The sequence below is a fragment of the Melospiza melodia genome, chromosome 11, assembly GCF_035770615.1.
Source record: "Melospiza melodia melodia isolate bMelMel2 chromosome 11, bMelMel2.pri, whole genome shotgun sequence".
Classification (NCBI taxonomy): Eukaryota; Metazoa; Chordata; class Aves; order Passeriformes; family Passerellidae; genus Melospiza; species Melospiza melodia.
Genome location: NC_086204.1, coordinates 14,576,153 through 14,589,680, shown reverse-complemented (window position 1 = coordinate 14,589,680; position 13,528 = coordinate 14,576,153). Strand labels below are relative to the sequence as shown.

At 40.0% G+C, this 13,528-nt stretch overlaps 1 protein-coding gene across 4 annotated transcripts in view; it reads left to right on the top strand.

Moving 5' to 3' along the window:
* SLC44A3 (solute carrier family 44 member 3) overlaps window positions 1–10,593 on the top strand; it is a 35,553-nt gene extending 24,960 nt beyond the window's left edge. For 2 of the 4 annotated variants that reach the window (XM_063165674.1, XM_063165671.1), the window contains exons 13-16: window positions 6,522–6,659; window positions 7,133–7,369; window positions 9,157–9,255; window positions 10,340–10,593. In XM_063165674.1, coding sequence (XP_063021744.1) covers window positions 6,522–6,659; window positions 7,133–7,369; window positions 9,157–9,255; window positions 10,340–10,345 — 480 coding nt within the window. In that variant the 3' untranslated portion in view covers window positions 10,346–10,593. Of the gene's footprint in view, window positions 1–6,521; window positions 6,660–7,132; window positions 7,370–8,981; window positions 9,095–9,156; window positions 9,256–10,339 lie in introns of all 4 variants that reach the window. The other 2 variants (XM_063165672.1, XM_063165673.1) reach the window with 2 other exon arrangements.
* The last annotated feature ends 2,935 nt before the right edge of the window (window positions 10,594–13,528 follow it).

The window sequence follows — 13,528 nt, the reverse complement described above, 5'->3', positions numbered from 1 at the left end:
TTCTGCTTGCCAACACTTGTCAGAATTACCACAGATTTTTCATCTGGCTCTGATGGTTTCAGTATGTTCCAGACAAACATATCCAATCATCTCAAGTAAAATCTAGGAGATAGAAATTTTTCTCCTGTAAAAAGAATATACTGGCTTTTAATGTGATTTGGGAATGATGAGGTCTGTGTCTCTCCTGCTTTCTTAAGTTGTAATGGCAATCTTAACTTTAGAAACATTGAAGTGCTCACATGTTCTCCCTTTACAGCCTTGTTGCAGTGACTTTTTAAAAACAATACAGCTGGATAGTTTTGCTTTTCTGTGTCTGCTTTGGGTCCATCTGCAGCCAGTTGGCAAAGTGACTCCTCCAAAGTACAGTGCCTGGGTTTCTGAAGGGGTTGCTGAGCAGGGTGTGGTTTCTGCAGTGCTGCAGCCTTCTGGGCTGTCAGTGAATTCAGCAGGGTGTGAGCCCCATTTCCTGGGACAGAGACCCTTCCTGGGGACTGAAAGCCAGCAAATGTCCAGTGTAATAAACCAAAAGCAAGTCTGTCTAATGGCTCTATATCCATAGCAGTTCGTTGTCTCTTAAACTTTGGATGGAAGCCTATCAGGAGGTTTCAGTTAAGTGCCTTGTGGAGAATTCACCTAGATAAATCCAAAATTCATGCATGCTATTGTAAAGCACAGTTCTCTCCATGCCAAACACATTGTGCCTCACCCCATCAAGTATTTCTTTTTTCTCCCAAAAACAATAATGCATTTTAATGTTACTGGCAATATTGCTTCTAGATATAGAGCTAATTTTTCAATCCTCTTGAAAGTACAAGGATAAAATGTTCTTCTACACTGAAATAATATTTTATTTAAGTTTATCTCCCCTCTACAGACTTCATGTATATGATAATAGGAAACAAAAAATCTTTAGGTCCTAACTCGTTCTGTAGGATGAACATGAAGGGAATAGAGTTGAACAAAGGTGACTAATTCTTACTTTGCTACATTTCTTCTTCCCTATCCCATTAAGAAGAAACAGAAGGGGGGGAAAAAAAGAGAGAGAAGGAGAAAATAAAAGGCAATTAAGCAAGTGACAGGTAATTCTGTGCTTTTAAGCAGAGAAATTTGTGAACAACTCTCGGGAAATCTTCAGTTTGATTTATTTCAGAAATCCCAAATAAGAACATTTTCTCACTAAGGGCAGGAGCCCTGAAAGCAACCCCAGTAATGGTGTAATCATCATGCAATGGGCATGTAAAGCAGGATCCTTTTGCTCCAACCCTGACATGGAAACGGAGCCCACATGTAACACTGTGATGCAGCAGGAAAGGACACCCGGCTACCCTCTGAGAAAAATGCTGTGTCGGTTCTTCCTGCTGGATGACAGCCATGGAGGGAGTAGATAACACAGAGAGTAGGAAGCAAGGAAACCTGAAAATTTTCTCCAGTAAGTCCAGACTGAAAATATAAGGTGAAATGGAAGTCCTGGAAACTACAAGATGAAACACTTGCACTGGAAAGAAGGGAATAAATGCCATTGTACAAGTTGCTGCTTATGTGCTCAGGCTTATCTCACAGAGGGGACTGGAATATCCTGTGGCAAATGAAGGGCAAGAGCAAGCCCATTAGCCATCTATGAGACGGCAGGGAGGGCTAAAAGCCTGACAAGATCAGCAGAAGAATAGAGTAGAGTAGATATAAATTGTTCATGAATAAATGTCTGGAAGTTGGAAGGTTCCTAAGGACCAGCAGGACAACTGTCTGGAACAGCTCCACATGTGAGGCCTGGGAGAGGGCAAGTCCTAAGTGATTTAAAGAAGGGGTTTTCCACTTAGGAGAAGATTTGTGTAATATGCTAATCTGAAATAGGCACTGGAGTGACTGAAAGTCCCTTCCAGTCTTGTATGTCGTCATCCCTTCAGTGGGGCCTCACAAGGCCCATCTTGCTCTTATTTCCCACCATCTGAGAGTCATGCTACAACTCTCTCAGCAGACCACTACCTGCTGCACAGCAGCCACACTCATTGCCTCCTGCTACCCCTGGATTTTGTTTTCTGAAGGGCTTCCATTGGCATCAGTGACACTTGCAGGCTAAGGCACTTTAAGGTCCAGTCTGAGCACTGCACTGGGGGTAGCGGACCAGGGCAGCCCCCAGGAGAGCTGGCAGCAATAAAATCAGATTGGGATGAAAACACCAGCAGAGCAGAAAAAGCTGAACTGGGATGAGAGATCAGCATGTCTCCTTCTTCCTTTTTAAGAAGATTCTGTTGCTATGGCAATTTTCTCTTCCCCAAGCTCATTTTATGAAAGCAAGCCCTAGAATGGAGGACTGAATTCAGCTGTTACACAAAGTAGCAATTATTCTCAACAATTGGAGAACTTACAGTCTGGATCTGAGCCACAGCGCCTTTCTCATGAAACTCCCAGGTCACTTTTTCCAAGACCTTTGACATTCTGTGTTGTGAGGCACAGAAGGATATATTCTTTAAATAGATTTTTTTTTGCATACTGTGGTATTTGGAAATATGTAAACATTCACGTTCCCTATTTATTCATCCTGACACTGAGAAGTCAGTGTCTAGTTCCCAGGCCCCAAGCCAGAAGAGGCTTGTGTTCTTCAGAGAGGAGGTGATATGAGATCAGCTTGCTGGTGGAAGGACAAATGCTGATCCCAGTCCACTATCCCCTGTGCTTTCAATGCTGTCAATGCCACCATTACTTGCTTGTCACCAGAGCAGAGACTACCATTGTAAAAGATTGATTTATTAGGCAAAGATAAGAATATAAGAGTTATAATGTGTATATAAGATCAGACTAAATCTCTTTCTAGCTCAGTATCCCATCTTCAGCAATGACTGTGAGCAAATGCTAAGATAGAACAAAAGGATATTTCCCTGCCTCTGTGCTGTTTCAGAATCTGTTTTCAACCTAGGGATTTCTTGAGCTGTGTGTTTTCTGTGTGTTTAATAACTCGCAGCAGATCTCTTTTCCCTGAAATTCCCCATCTCCATTGAGCTCCTGTGAACTTTTAGAAGCTAAAGCATCCTTTGCCCAGCAGTGCACAGTTTGCAGATTTATGGTGAGAAGGAATACTGTCTGTTTTCAAATTTGGCTCCTAATACTTCATACTGTCCTGCCCCTGCCTGGCCTTTGTTCTGGAAGAGGCAGTGAGCCATCTAAGCCTCCACAGCCTCCCTGCATTTGTCATGAGCCGGCAGCATGAGCCTCCTGCTGCATCCTCCTTCAGTCATGTCTTTTCCAGACAGAAGAGCCTCACGTTCCCCAGACAGAAGACATTCCATACCTTTTGGATCATTCCTGCTGCCCTTCTCCCAAACATTTTCAAACCCTCTAAAGTTTTTGTGCATGGAAAAATATATTCTGTAGAAACACAGAATATATTTTGTTTCTAAATGTTAGCAGGTTCTTAACTGCCATGGTCTACCATCTTAGCCTTTGCTACAATCTTTAATTTGAAAGGCTTTGGATTATTGCACATATCCTGTAGTTTTAAACTTAATGAGGTATATAAGATTTTTATATATAATTCCTTTGCCAAAAAATTATTTGCAAATATAGGTAATAACTTGTATGTGTTAGGTGTTCCTTGATGAGTAAGAACAAAAAACCACTTGAGCTCATTTTTGTGCAATGCTGAATTGCATGGAAATGTATGTTAGCTTAAATGTTTGATGTGTTTTGTTAGTGAGAACATGTAGATTTCTATGTGGCTGGATGGGATCAGGGCAGGGGGTCTGTATGAGAAACTTGAAAATTGTGAGGCAAGTGTATGGAAAAAGATTCTAGGTTGAACAAGAAACCCTTCAAATATTTTTTTTTCTCAGAAATGTATTTTTTGCTAAAAGGTAGAGACCACTTGGCCGAGTTTTCCAATTGTGCTGGTAATATTCTTGCTTCACATATGTCTGACTAGTTTTGTAGCCTTCAGCAGTTCATTAATTTCTGTCTCCTATTCATTCTAGAATGTTAGATTATTACCTGGCTGCCTTTATTTCTTGAGTGTCATCATTAGGTAATACTTAGATTATTTGTTTAAGTTGTAACTGCTATAAATGCCATGTTTTATCAGCTGGTTTGTAACACAACAAATGCCTGTTCAGGTAGTGTACTGTCTCCAGCGTCATTTTCAGTCTTTTCAAGGTAACCATTCTAGTTAATAAATATCAGAAATTCTTTTCATTGCACATTCTTTGAATACCAAAGTGGCTATTTCAAGAGTGCAAACAAATGAGTATTTATTTTAAGTTTGGAAACAATGTTTGTACAAGCTCACGTGCTTTTTCAACATTCTTTTTTATTTTTAAAACACATTTTTTGCAATTTATAATGAATACAGAATCTCTGTTTAATTTACTGGCAAAATTTATACTGACCTCACCAGGTCGGGATCTGCCCTGTGAATTTAGATCTTAAGGAACAAAAACAAACTTAGAAAACACTTTTCTACTTTGTGTCTCAGTTCCCTGTGTGTTTAATGGGAATGATGAAAGAGACTGAACTCCCAGCATGTTATAAAGAGCAATCTGTCCATGTCTGAAATCCGCAGTGACAGCTCTGGGTGGCAGACAGAGGCAGTGTGACTGAGGCCATCTCTGCCCGTGCCCTGGCCCAGCAGGGCTGGCACTGGCAGCTCTCCTGCTGCCACATCCTGGGAGTTCTGCTGTCATGGCATCCTGCCAGGAGGGGAACACCCTCAGGATAAATGAAAGTTAGCAAAGAAGGCATTTTCCTATTTAGGAATGAAGTGGGCTTGCTTGTTTAAACATATTTTTATGCAGATACTCTTTGAGTTTCTGTAGAGTTCACTGATGTTTTCATAGAATGGGCAATAGATCCATGGTCTTTATTTATACTTTTTCCATCTATGGATGTATTTTCTAATATGTAACTACAGTATTTACAAAATGTCAATGGTTTTTTCTTTACTATCAGAGGAAAAATCACTATTTTTTATATAAATAATATCCACAATAAAAAGGCAGAAACTCTTTGATTGCATTTAACCTACCTTCCTTCCTTCCTTCCTTCCTTCCTTCCTTCCTTCCTTCCTTCCTTCCTTCCTTCCTTCCTTCCTTCCTTCCTTCCTTCCTTCCTTCCTTCCTTCCTTCCTTCCTTCCTTCCTTCCTTCCTTCCTTCCTTCCTTCCTTCCTTCCTTCCTTCCTTCCTTCCTTCCTTCCTTCCTTCCTTCCTTCCTTCCTTCCTTCCTTCCTTCCTTCCTTCCTTCCTTCCTTCCTTCCTTCCTTCCTTCCTTCCTTCCTTCCTTCCTTCCTTCCTTCCTTCCTTCCTTCCTTCCTTCCTCCTTGCCTTCCTCTCTCAGACAATGTCATAGCTTTGCCATGCTACAGAAATTGCTCAGAGGTAAAACCGAACTCTACAGAAATAAATTTTCCTTGCTTCAGATAGCTGAAATTGTTTTATATTTTGAATTGTAAGTAAGAAAAACAGATTTTTGAACAGGAAGGGTTTTCAGTAGGCCAGTATAATTCACTTTCACCAAACCCCTTATGGGCTGTTTATTTTTTCACTTCCAGGTGAAGCAGAAAGCAATATAAGCACCACATACATGTTTGGCTTTATAAATTGCTTTAGAACAGTAATCCCTTGCATACTGCAGCTCTTACTGACAATATCAGATGTGACTAAAGTTTTTGTGGTGTAATCTGCCTTCTAATAGTTTGAGTAAAGGGAAACTATACATAAGAATTGCTGGTAAAGCCCAGAATATGTTTCATGTGTCATGAGTGCTGCTTTTCTTAGCTGATATTTTGGACGTAATTTCAAAACCTTGCTGAGGAGTTCCGTAAATGGGACATACGTGTTAATTTATGTATAAGTGCAAAAATAATCAAATCCATGAAGGTAAATATTCTATCCTCCCCACCTATCCAGGAAAGTTTCTGCCATAACATGTAAAATTCTCAATACATTGAAAAACTGGGAGTGCCCCAATTATCTGTTGTTCTGAGTGGGGTGGGGCACATGATACAGTCACTGGTCTAGTCCAGAATCCTTCACAAAAAGGTTCGTTCAATGGCTATGATTATAAGCTTGAATTTCACTGAAGTGTTTGAAAGAGCCACATATAAAAAATTTTTTATCCTCAACCTTTAATGACCCAGTAAATACATAACTTCATTTTTCCACTTACACAGTTGGCCAGCAGTGTTGGAGATAGATAGCCTGTAAGTTTGGACAGTGTGACTCCAGGTGTTCTCTGGTAATTGTCTCATATTCATTCACAAATTTTGGGGTCAAGAACTTCCGTGTTTTAAAATAAGCTGGATAAATGTGGCTTCAGTGATTTATTTAGTCACTGTTGTAACATTTGCTAATGGTGGAAATTATGTATAAAAACTCTTTGAATTTAGAAGCATGACTATTATAGTAATTTAAAATAAATAACTCTTTATATTCATAAAGTCAGTAATTCCAAATAGAGTTTAAGGCTTTGTGTTTTGCTGAAGTAAAATCTAGATTATCAGTGTTTCCTCTCTCACTGCATTATTATGTCGTTTCAGCATGCATACACAACTACAGCCATAAATGGGACAAATTTTTGTACATCAGCAAAGGATGCTGTCTGTATTTTGGCAAGGAATTCTGCTAAACTTGCATCCATTAGCTGCTTTGGAGATTTTCTCCTATTTTTAGGAAAGGTAAGAGTAAACAAAAATATTGGTTCTGTAAAAATGAAGTGAAAAATCAGGTTTGATTATCTTTCCATATACCTAAAGTAAATAAAGTTTATCTTTGTTAAATCCAGTGTTGTTAATGCTATAAAATAAGTTTGGGAGAGAAGAATATCTGAGGAATTTACCTTTGCAGAGTTATTTTATTGTATGATAGCAGTGTCCTTGGACCCACTCTGGCAGTTCCAATTGCATCAAGTCTTTGGTAAATACATGGCAAGAGGTTTCCTCTGCCCTGTGGTATTTACACATGGAACTGAACACAAAGTGCCACAGCTATGTGAGGCTGGAAATTACTTAGCTGTCTCCCAGATGACATGTGCTCTTAAAATACTGGCTGTAATGTATTTGCCTCAGGGTTTGGGGAGATTGTTTTTTTTAATGAGAAACATTTCTGCATGATTAATGAGGCTGCACTTCTCTCTTGCTGCCCTGTACAGGTGTTTGTTGTGTGCTTCACTGTTTTTGGGGGATTGATGGCATTTAACTACCACCGGGAGTTGCAAGCTTGGGTGGTTCCTCTGTTGCTGGTTGGATTTTTTGCCTACCTGATGTCCCACAGCCTTCTGTCTGTGTTTGAAGTGACAGCAGATGCCATGTTCCTTTGCTTTGCTATTGATATGGAAACAAATGATGGAACTGCAGAGAAGCCATACTTTGTGGATCAGGAGCTGCTGGTAAATCCCACTGATTACAGCAAAGATATTTGAGACATTCTAAGCTTTTAAGCACTTTTTGTTTCCCTAAGACCTAGTAATCTGAACTCACAACCCATGCTATTTCCTTTCCAACACCTTAGAACAGGATGGATTCAGGGATTTCAAGTACATTAATTTATAAACTGAAGTAAATGGGTCCCTCTGACTCCTGTGTCTTAGCTATGACTTGCTGCCTTCTTTTAGATCATATTCAGTAAGTAATGGTTGACTCTTTAGACCTAATTAGATATATCTTCAATATATTGTTGGTAATTAGAAGACATAAATAAATAGACATGCTAGCTGCAGAAATTGATCCATGGGATGCCCTAAGATTAATGCTTATATTTCTTGCGACTGACTGTACACTGATGAGAAAAAATTAACAAGTAGCAGGTCAGGGATCCACTCCACATCCTACAGGTGCTGTAGTTCTGGACATATTTCATGCAAATCTGAGTTGCTCTGCTTCATACCTTTACAGATTCTTTTGCCAAAACATTGTCTTCTGTCTCTTGATTAAACTCTTCTGTCTCTGGACAGGTTGTTCTGCATCTTTACCCTTGTAATTACTGTATTGTATTACCTTCAGTACTTAGCTAATGGTGATGCAGTGCTGTAACTGAAGCCTTTGAATATACATGTGCCATCCCTTTCTAATTAAGAGAATATCTGAAGATGCAGATCTTTTTTTTCCTTTTGTGCTATTTTTGACACTTCTGCCTTTTCCTTCACAAACTACACAAGAGAAAATCTTAGCAATCCATGAAAAAAATTAACCAGCAGCCAGAGTAGCTCATATGACACAAATATTCTGGATGGATTTCTTCAGGACAATGTCAGAACTGTTTTGGAGTTTTGGTTATTATTTATTTTTTTAATGCTGCTGTTAGAGTTTCCGTAATATTCGTAGAATTTTGTTGAGAACAATAACAGCACAACAAAAAGCCAGCCTAAAGATAGGCTTAACCCTTTGTACAGAAGAAAGCAGATATATATTCTTTGGCTGTGGTTCAGAATAGTACTTAAGCACATCGCCTGGCTAGGAATATAAAACTGAATGGAAAACTCTGAAGCCTTGACCTCTGTTCTTCCCTCTCTGTTTTGCCAGATTCTAAAATACTTCTTAAGCCAATTTTCCTTCATGAAACAGAGGCTCTCTTTTCTCCACTTCCAAACTTTGTGGTAGTTTCTCTTTAACTCTGCTCTTAATTCTGTGTAATTAGCCATGCCCTAGAGCTGTGGGTGAAGAGAGTATTTCCCACGGGGACAAGGAGTCTTCCAAGCAGGACAGGCTCTATACCCTTCTATGGAAAAACTGTGGGCAGCACATCCAAACTCCTCCTCACTGTATGATCAAGAGTAAGTTTGCTAACACAGACGAGAATTTGGAGTTTCCCAACACATGAAGGCAATTGACTTGTCTGTGTTACAATCAGGTTACAAACATCCCGGGGGTGGAAGGGAGGCTCTGTGGCCCTCAGGACAATATGCAGCAGTGGGCGGAGAGCTGGGGGAGGGATTTCGTACAGCTGGAAACCTCATTCCTGCAGTAGGAGTTGTAACAGATATTTTGATTCCTCTTTCTCAGTTGCTTTCATCACGTTTGCTGCCTCTGCAGTCCCTTGCAGTGTCACTCAGTGTCATCCAGCCAGGAACCAGCTAGAGTTTCTTAGCCCTGGGCTAATTATCTTCCTTCACCAGGTATTTTTATTAGCATAATGGTTTCCTTTCACAAACGGTCTCACCCTGGTTTTTGCTTGTAGACCTTTGTGAGTCAGAGTAACAAGTTAACAGAAGGGCGAAACCACAGAAACACAAGACCATTCCAGGATAATGAAGATGGGACAGAGCTCCAGCCTATGGTGAGACAGGAGCGTGGGATATGTGTTTACCTGCCAGCTAATGTGTTTGCCTTTGTGTTCCAAGAAGGGATTATCACGTAGCTCCTGACATCTCACAGCAACCAGGATAGTGTATCCAGTATCCTGTTCTTCTATTGCTTTCCCTCCTCAGGAAACCCTCTGCTAGTGCAAAATAAATGGATCCAATAATTGTTGTCTTTTTTTCCCACATTCCCCATTGTGGCCAGCAGAAGAAGAGAAAGTTTGGACAGTGCCAGAGGGATGGGAGATAAATAATATTCAGGTAGTCTTTCACCTGCCTGCTGTATCAAAGTCAGAAGAGTGGTAGGCTGCTTAATTTCATGCTGAAGTTCCAGACCTCTAGACCAGAGCTTAGAGTCCTCTTCTCTCCTCTTTCTCTCCTCTCCTCTTTTTCCCTATTTTATCAGTATATATTTATTTATTCTGTTTTGTGATGGGGTAACAAAGCCGACAGGCCAGAAGGGAGTGTTTCCCCACGCCCAGGCTTGGGAAAGTCCTCAGAGTCAACACTCATTCACTGATATCTGAAAAAATACTTTAAATTGCCCAACCTAAAAGCTGCCCCAGCAAGTTCAGAATCAGGGTCTGATTTTCCCCAAGCATTGTGGGGGCCAGGCTAGGGCTGCTAGAAGAAGATTCTGCAGGAACAGCTCTTCTGGCACCCACACTTGCTGGGTACTAAAGTCCTCTGCTGTCACAGCTACTTACACAAGCGTAACCAGTGTTGGTGACTTTTCTTGATCTGCTTTCAAAAGGTACCAGGCTCTAGTGACCTCTCACACAATTCTGTGGACATTCTGCTACAGGCAGAGCACTCCTCCAGTTTATTACGCAGTGAGGGATAGTACTAAATATTTTCATTGTTTGGGTCTGTTATTGCATTCTTCAGTAATTTTTTTGCCAAGCACAGAAACCAGAGGCTGGGTGGGTGTTATTCCCTGCAAGAAGATTGTGGATTTGAGATACAAAAGAACCTTAATCGTTTTCCCAGTTTACTCTTACGACATTTAAATGCAGAAACAGTGCTACACATTATTTGACTTCTTTTTTTCTCTCTTTGCAGACTTGAATGTGAAGTACACCAGGAGGTGTGGAAGGAGAGCAGCAATAGCACAAACAGTCATATCAGCAAAGGTTACCAATAGCCCAGGACAAAGTATTAGCTCCCTAAATCTGTTGTATCTTCTGCACTGATAAAATGACACACAATCTGTTTGTATCAATAAAATATTTTGTGTGTCATCACATCTGATTTTTATTACTACATTTGTTGTGATGGTCTGAAAGTTGATAATAAACTCACTCTTTGTAAATTTCTATGTTGTCAGACCAAATTAGTAAGTCAAAAAGGTCATGGAGCTAACATGATTTTTTCAGGTTTCTCTGGAATGCTGTGCCAGTCATCCCTAGAACAGTAAATGCAGAAACATTTGTAGAGGAGGTGCTCTGAGATGACTGTGTCCTGATTCATTCTGCATATCTGAACACCCAATTAAGGAACAGACTAAGCTCACTGATGGAAATTACCCTTGATAGAAATTCTCTGTAGTCAAGATAATTAGCAGTTATGAGGTAGGTGTCTTTCTTTCAATTATACTCTTTTGGGAATGGTTTTTACAAGTTTGTAACATAAACTGTCCAGCTACTCTCCAAAGGGCAGATGAGGAATAGTCCTTCCTTCTTTCTGCAATTGAAAAGATGAAGCAGAAAACTTTGCATCTGTATTTAGAGCTTGACAAAATAGCAGATGACAGAGATAACAGGACAGACATGAGATAAAAATGCTATAAATAATACTTTATAGAAATGTTAGCTGTAACATGGGTGTGAAATACATCATGGAGGAAATGGAGCAACTGTCAGGGCTTCAGTCAGAAGAGGAACACAAGGGTAGACACTTTTTAAAAAATTAACTTGGTAACAGTCTGCCAGCACTTTCTTGGGAGCAATTTTAAAGCTTGTTTAAACTTTCTACCTGGATCCTGACTGTAATACACTTTGTGGGCTCCACCTTGTTCTGAGTATGGAGTAGTTTCAGATTTTACTTGGTGGCACATTTTATTCTTTGTTCAAATTTTATTTGAGGAGAGGTTTGTGGTGGGAAAATGATGCCAGCCAGGGATTTCAATAAAGTATCAATATAGGAAGTGAGACATCACTGCAGGTGACTCAGAACTGTCTAAACGAATAGATTGATAAACCCTTGATTAGTCACAGCTTGGAAATGATGTACAGAAAAGCTCACTGATGCCTGAATAAGAAATCCATTTCATTTAAATACTGTATCTGGCCTCCTGCTGTTGAAAGGAGACTAGTTATCTAGAAATACTAAGAAATACTTGCTTTTTATCCATAATTTAATTAACTCCAGTCTACTTTAATATGAGGCACTTCAAGAAGTTGTGGAATATAGGATAAATTATGAAAAAGGGAAAGAAATAGATTAATTACTTTCTGCCTGGCAGGATGATAATGCTGGCTGTGACTCACCACCTCTCCTTATTTAAATCTGTACCCTTGGATACTTTTTGTGCTCAGCTTGTGCATGCTGTGGGAACTTCTGAAAAGTCCTGAAAAAGCAATAGCTCTCTGACCCTGAGAAGTGTGCAGATATGGTACTTACAAAGGGGCAAAACTTTTCCTCTGCCATGGGTTTGACAAAATTGCTTCCAAGAAGCAGTGTCTTCACAATGTAAACATGATATTTACCAATTTACAAAGCATAAGAGGTTTGCTTTGAAGTTAAAAAAACCCCAGTTCTTAGTTCTTCATTCAGGGGTTTTTTCCTGTTTGCATTTGGTACTCACACTGCAAGTTTTGGCCTTTGACTCAGGAACTCTGGTGGAAAAAAAGGGAGGGAAATTTTTATCTAAGTATATCCTTGTTTTCAAAAAATCCCTGGATGACCTTCAGAGGTCCCTTCCCACTCAACAACTCTGTGGTTCTACTCATTGCAATTATGATGCAGGGTCATTGCCTTCACTGCACTCCAGAGTGGAGAAAGGATTCATACATTTCCTACAAATTCTGGGTTAACTTTTAAAGAAGGAAGGTACTGAAAAAATACCAGTTAAGCTGTATTTGAGTGTATGCTGTTTAAGGAATACTGTATTGTCATTAGTCCAGAAATTACATTACAAAATAAGTTTTGAGAACTGTGTACATTTTTAGAGAATACTTCCAAATATATAGCTTTTAATTACATTTGTACAGAAAGCATAGCTTTATAGCTTTCACTTACAACTCAAGACCTTCCAGTCTTACATACATTGCTCTAGCAATTGTGTCAACCATCTCCAGCTGTAGCATTGCTCTGTGGCAGGAGCCTCCACCTGAGTGAGAGGGATAAGGCACTCCTGGAGAAGCTGATGCTATTAAGTGCTTGCTTGGCAGGGCTGCCTTCCCCTGCAGGGTCCCGCAGTCAGGAGCTGTGAAGGAGGCTGCAGGGAGGCACAGCTCCTGGGAATACAGTTCCTGCTGCTTCTGGGGCTGGGCTAAGCCTTTTCCAATAATCTGACATCTGCCCTGCAATGCAGCCCCATAAGCGTGGACTCACCTTTCCTGCAGCTACGGAAGATTAGATCCAGCAGAATGAAAGGTACTTTTATAACTATGTTCCTTAAAAATAGGAGACAGGGACTACTGGTGTCTGCTAACCAGAACATGGCCAAGTGTTGTAGCCTATTGTTTTAAGCAAAGCAGCTTGATTTTGGTCTTGCTCAGTGTCTACTTCAAACTCTGAATTCGGTTGTGATTCCATTGGATCTCTCTGTGGATGAAACATGCACACCAACAACAGCATGTGTGTTGTTTGTTTCTTCTGTTTAAGTACATAAGGGACAAGTAGTTTAAAGTCTAAGATTTGGCTTCAGAAGAAAGGAGGGCATGGTCAGGCTTTTAAAAAAATTGCTTTTACCCAAACTATATAAACAGAACAGCTTTAGCTGTTGAGTGTAGAACTGCTTTTCAGCATTCAATACAACAGTTCTAAATAATTAAGAACTACTATTTTGAAGGGGGAGAATCATTCAGGAAGAGCAGGTCTTAACAGATCTGTTGCTAATAATTCTCTTGCCTCAGATGCAGGGCTTGGACCGGTGACCTCTAGAGAACCTTTCTAATTTAAATTCTGTAAAATAAATAAGCTTAAGACTTATGCAACAAATAGGTCAGCTGAAAGTCAGATCACCACATCACATTCAAAGATGACAGAAACTAATGGAGCATGCACAAACAATTTCCAGTCTTGAGG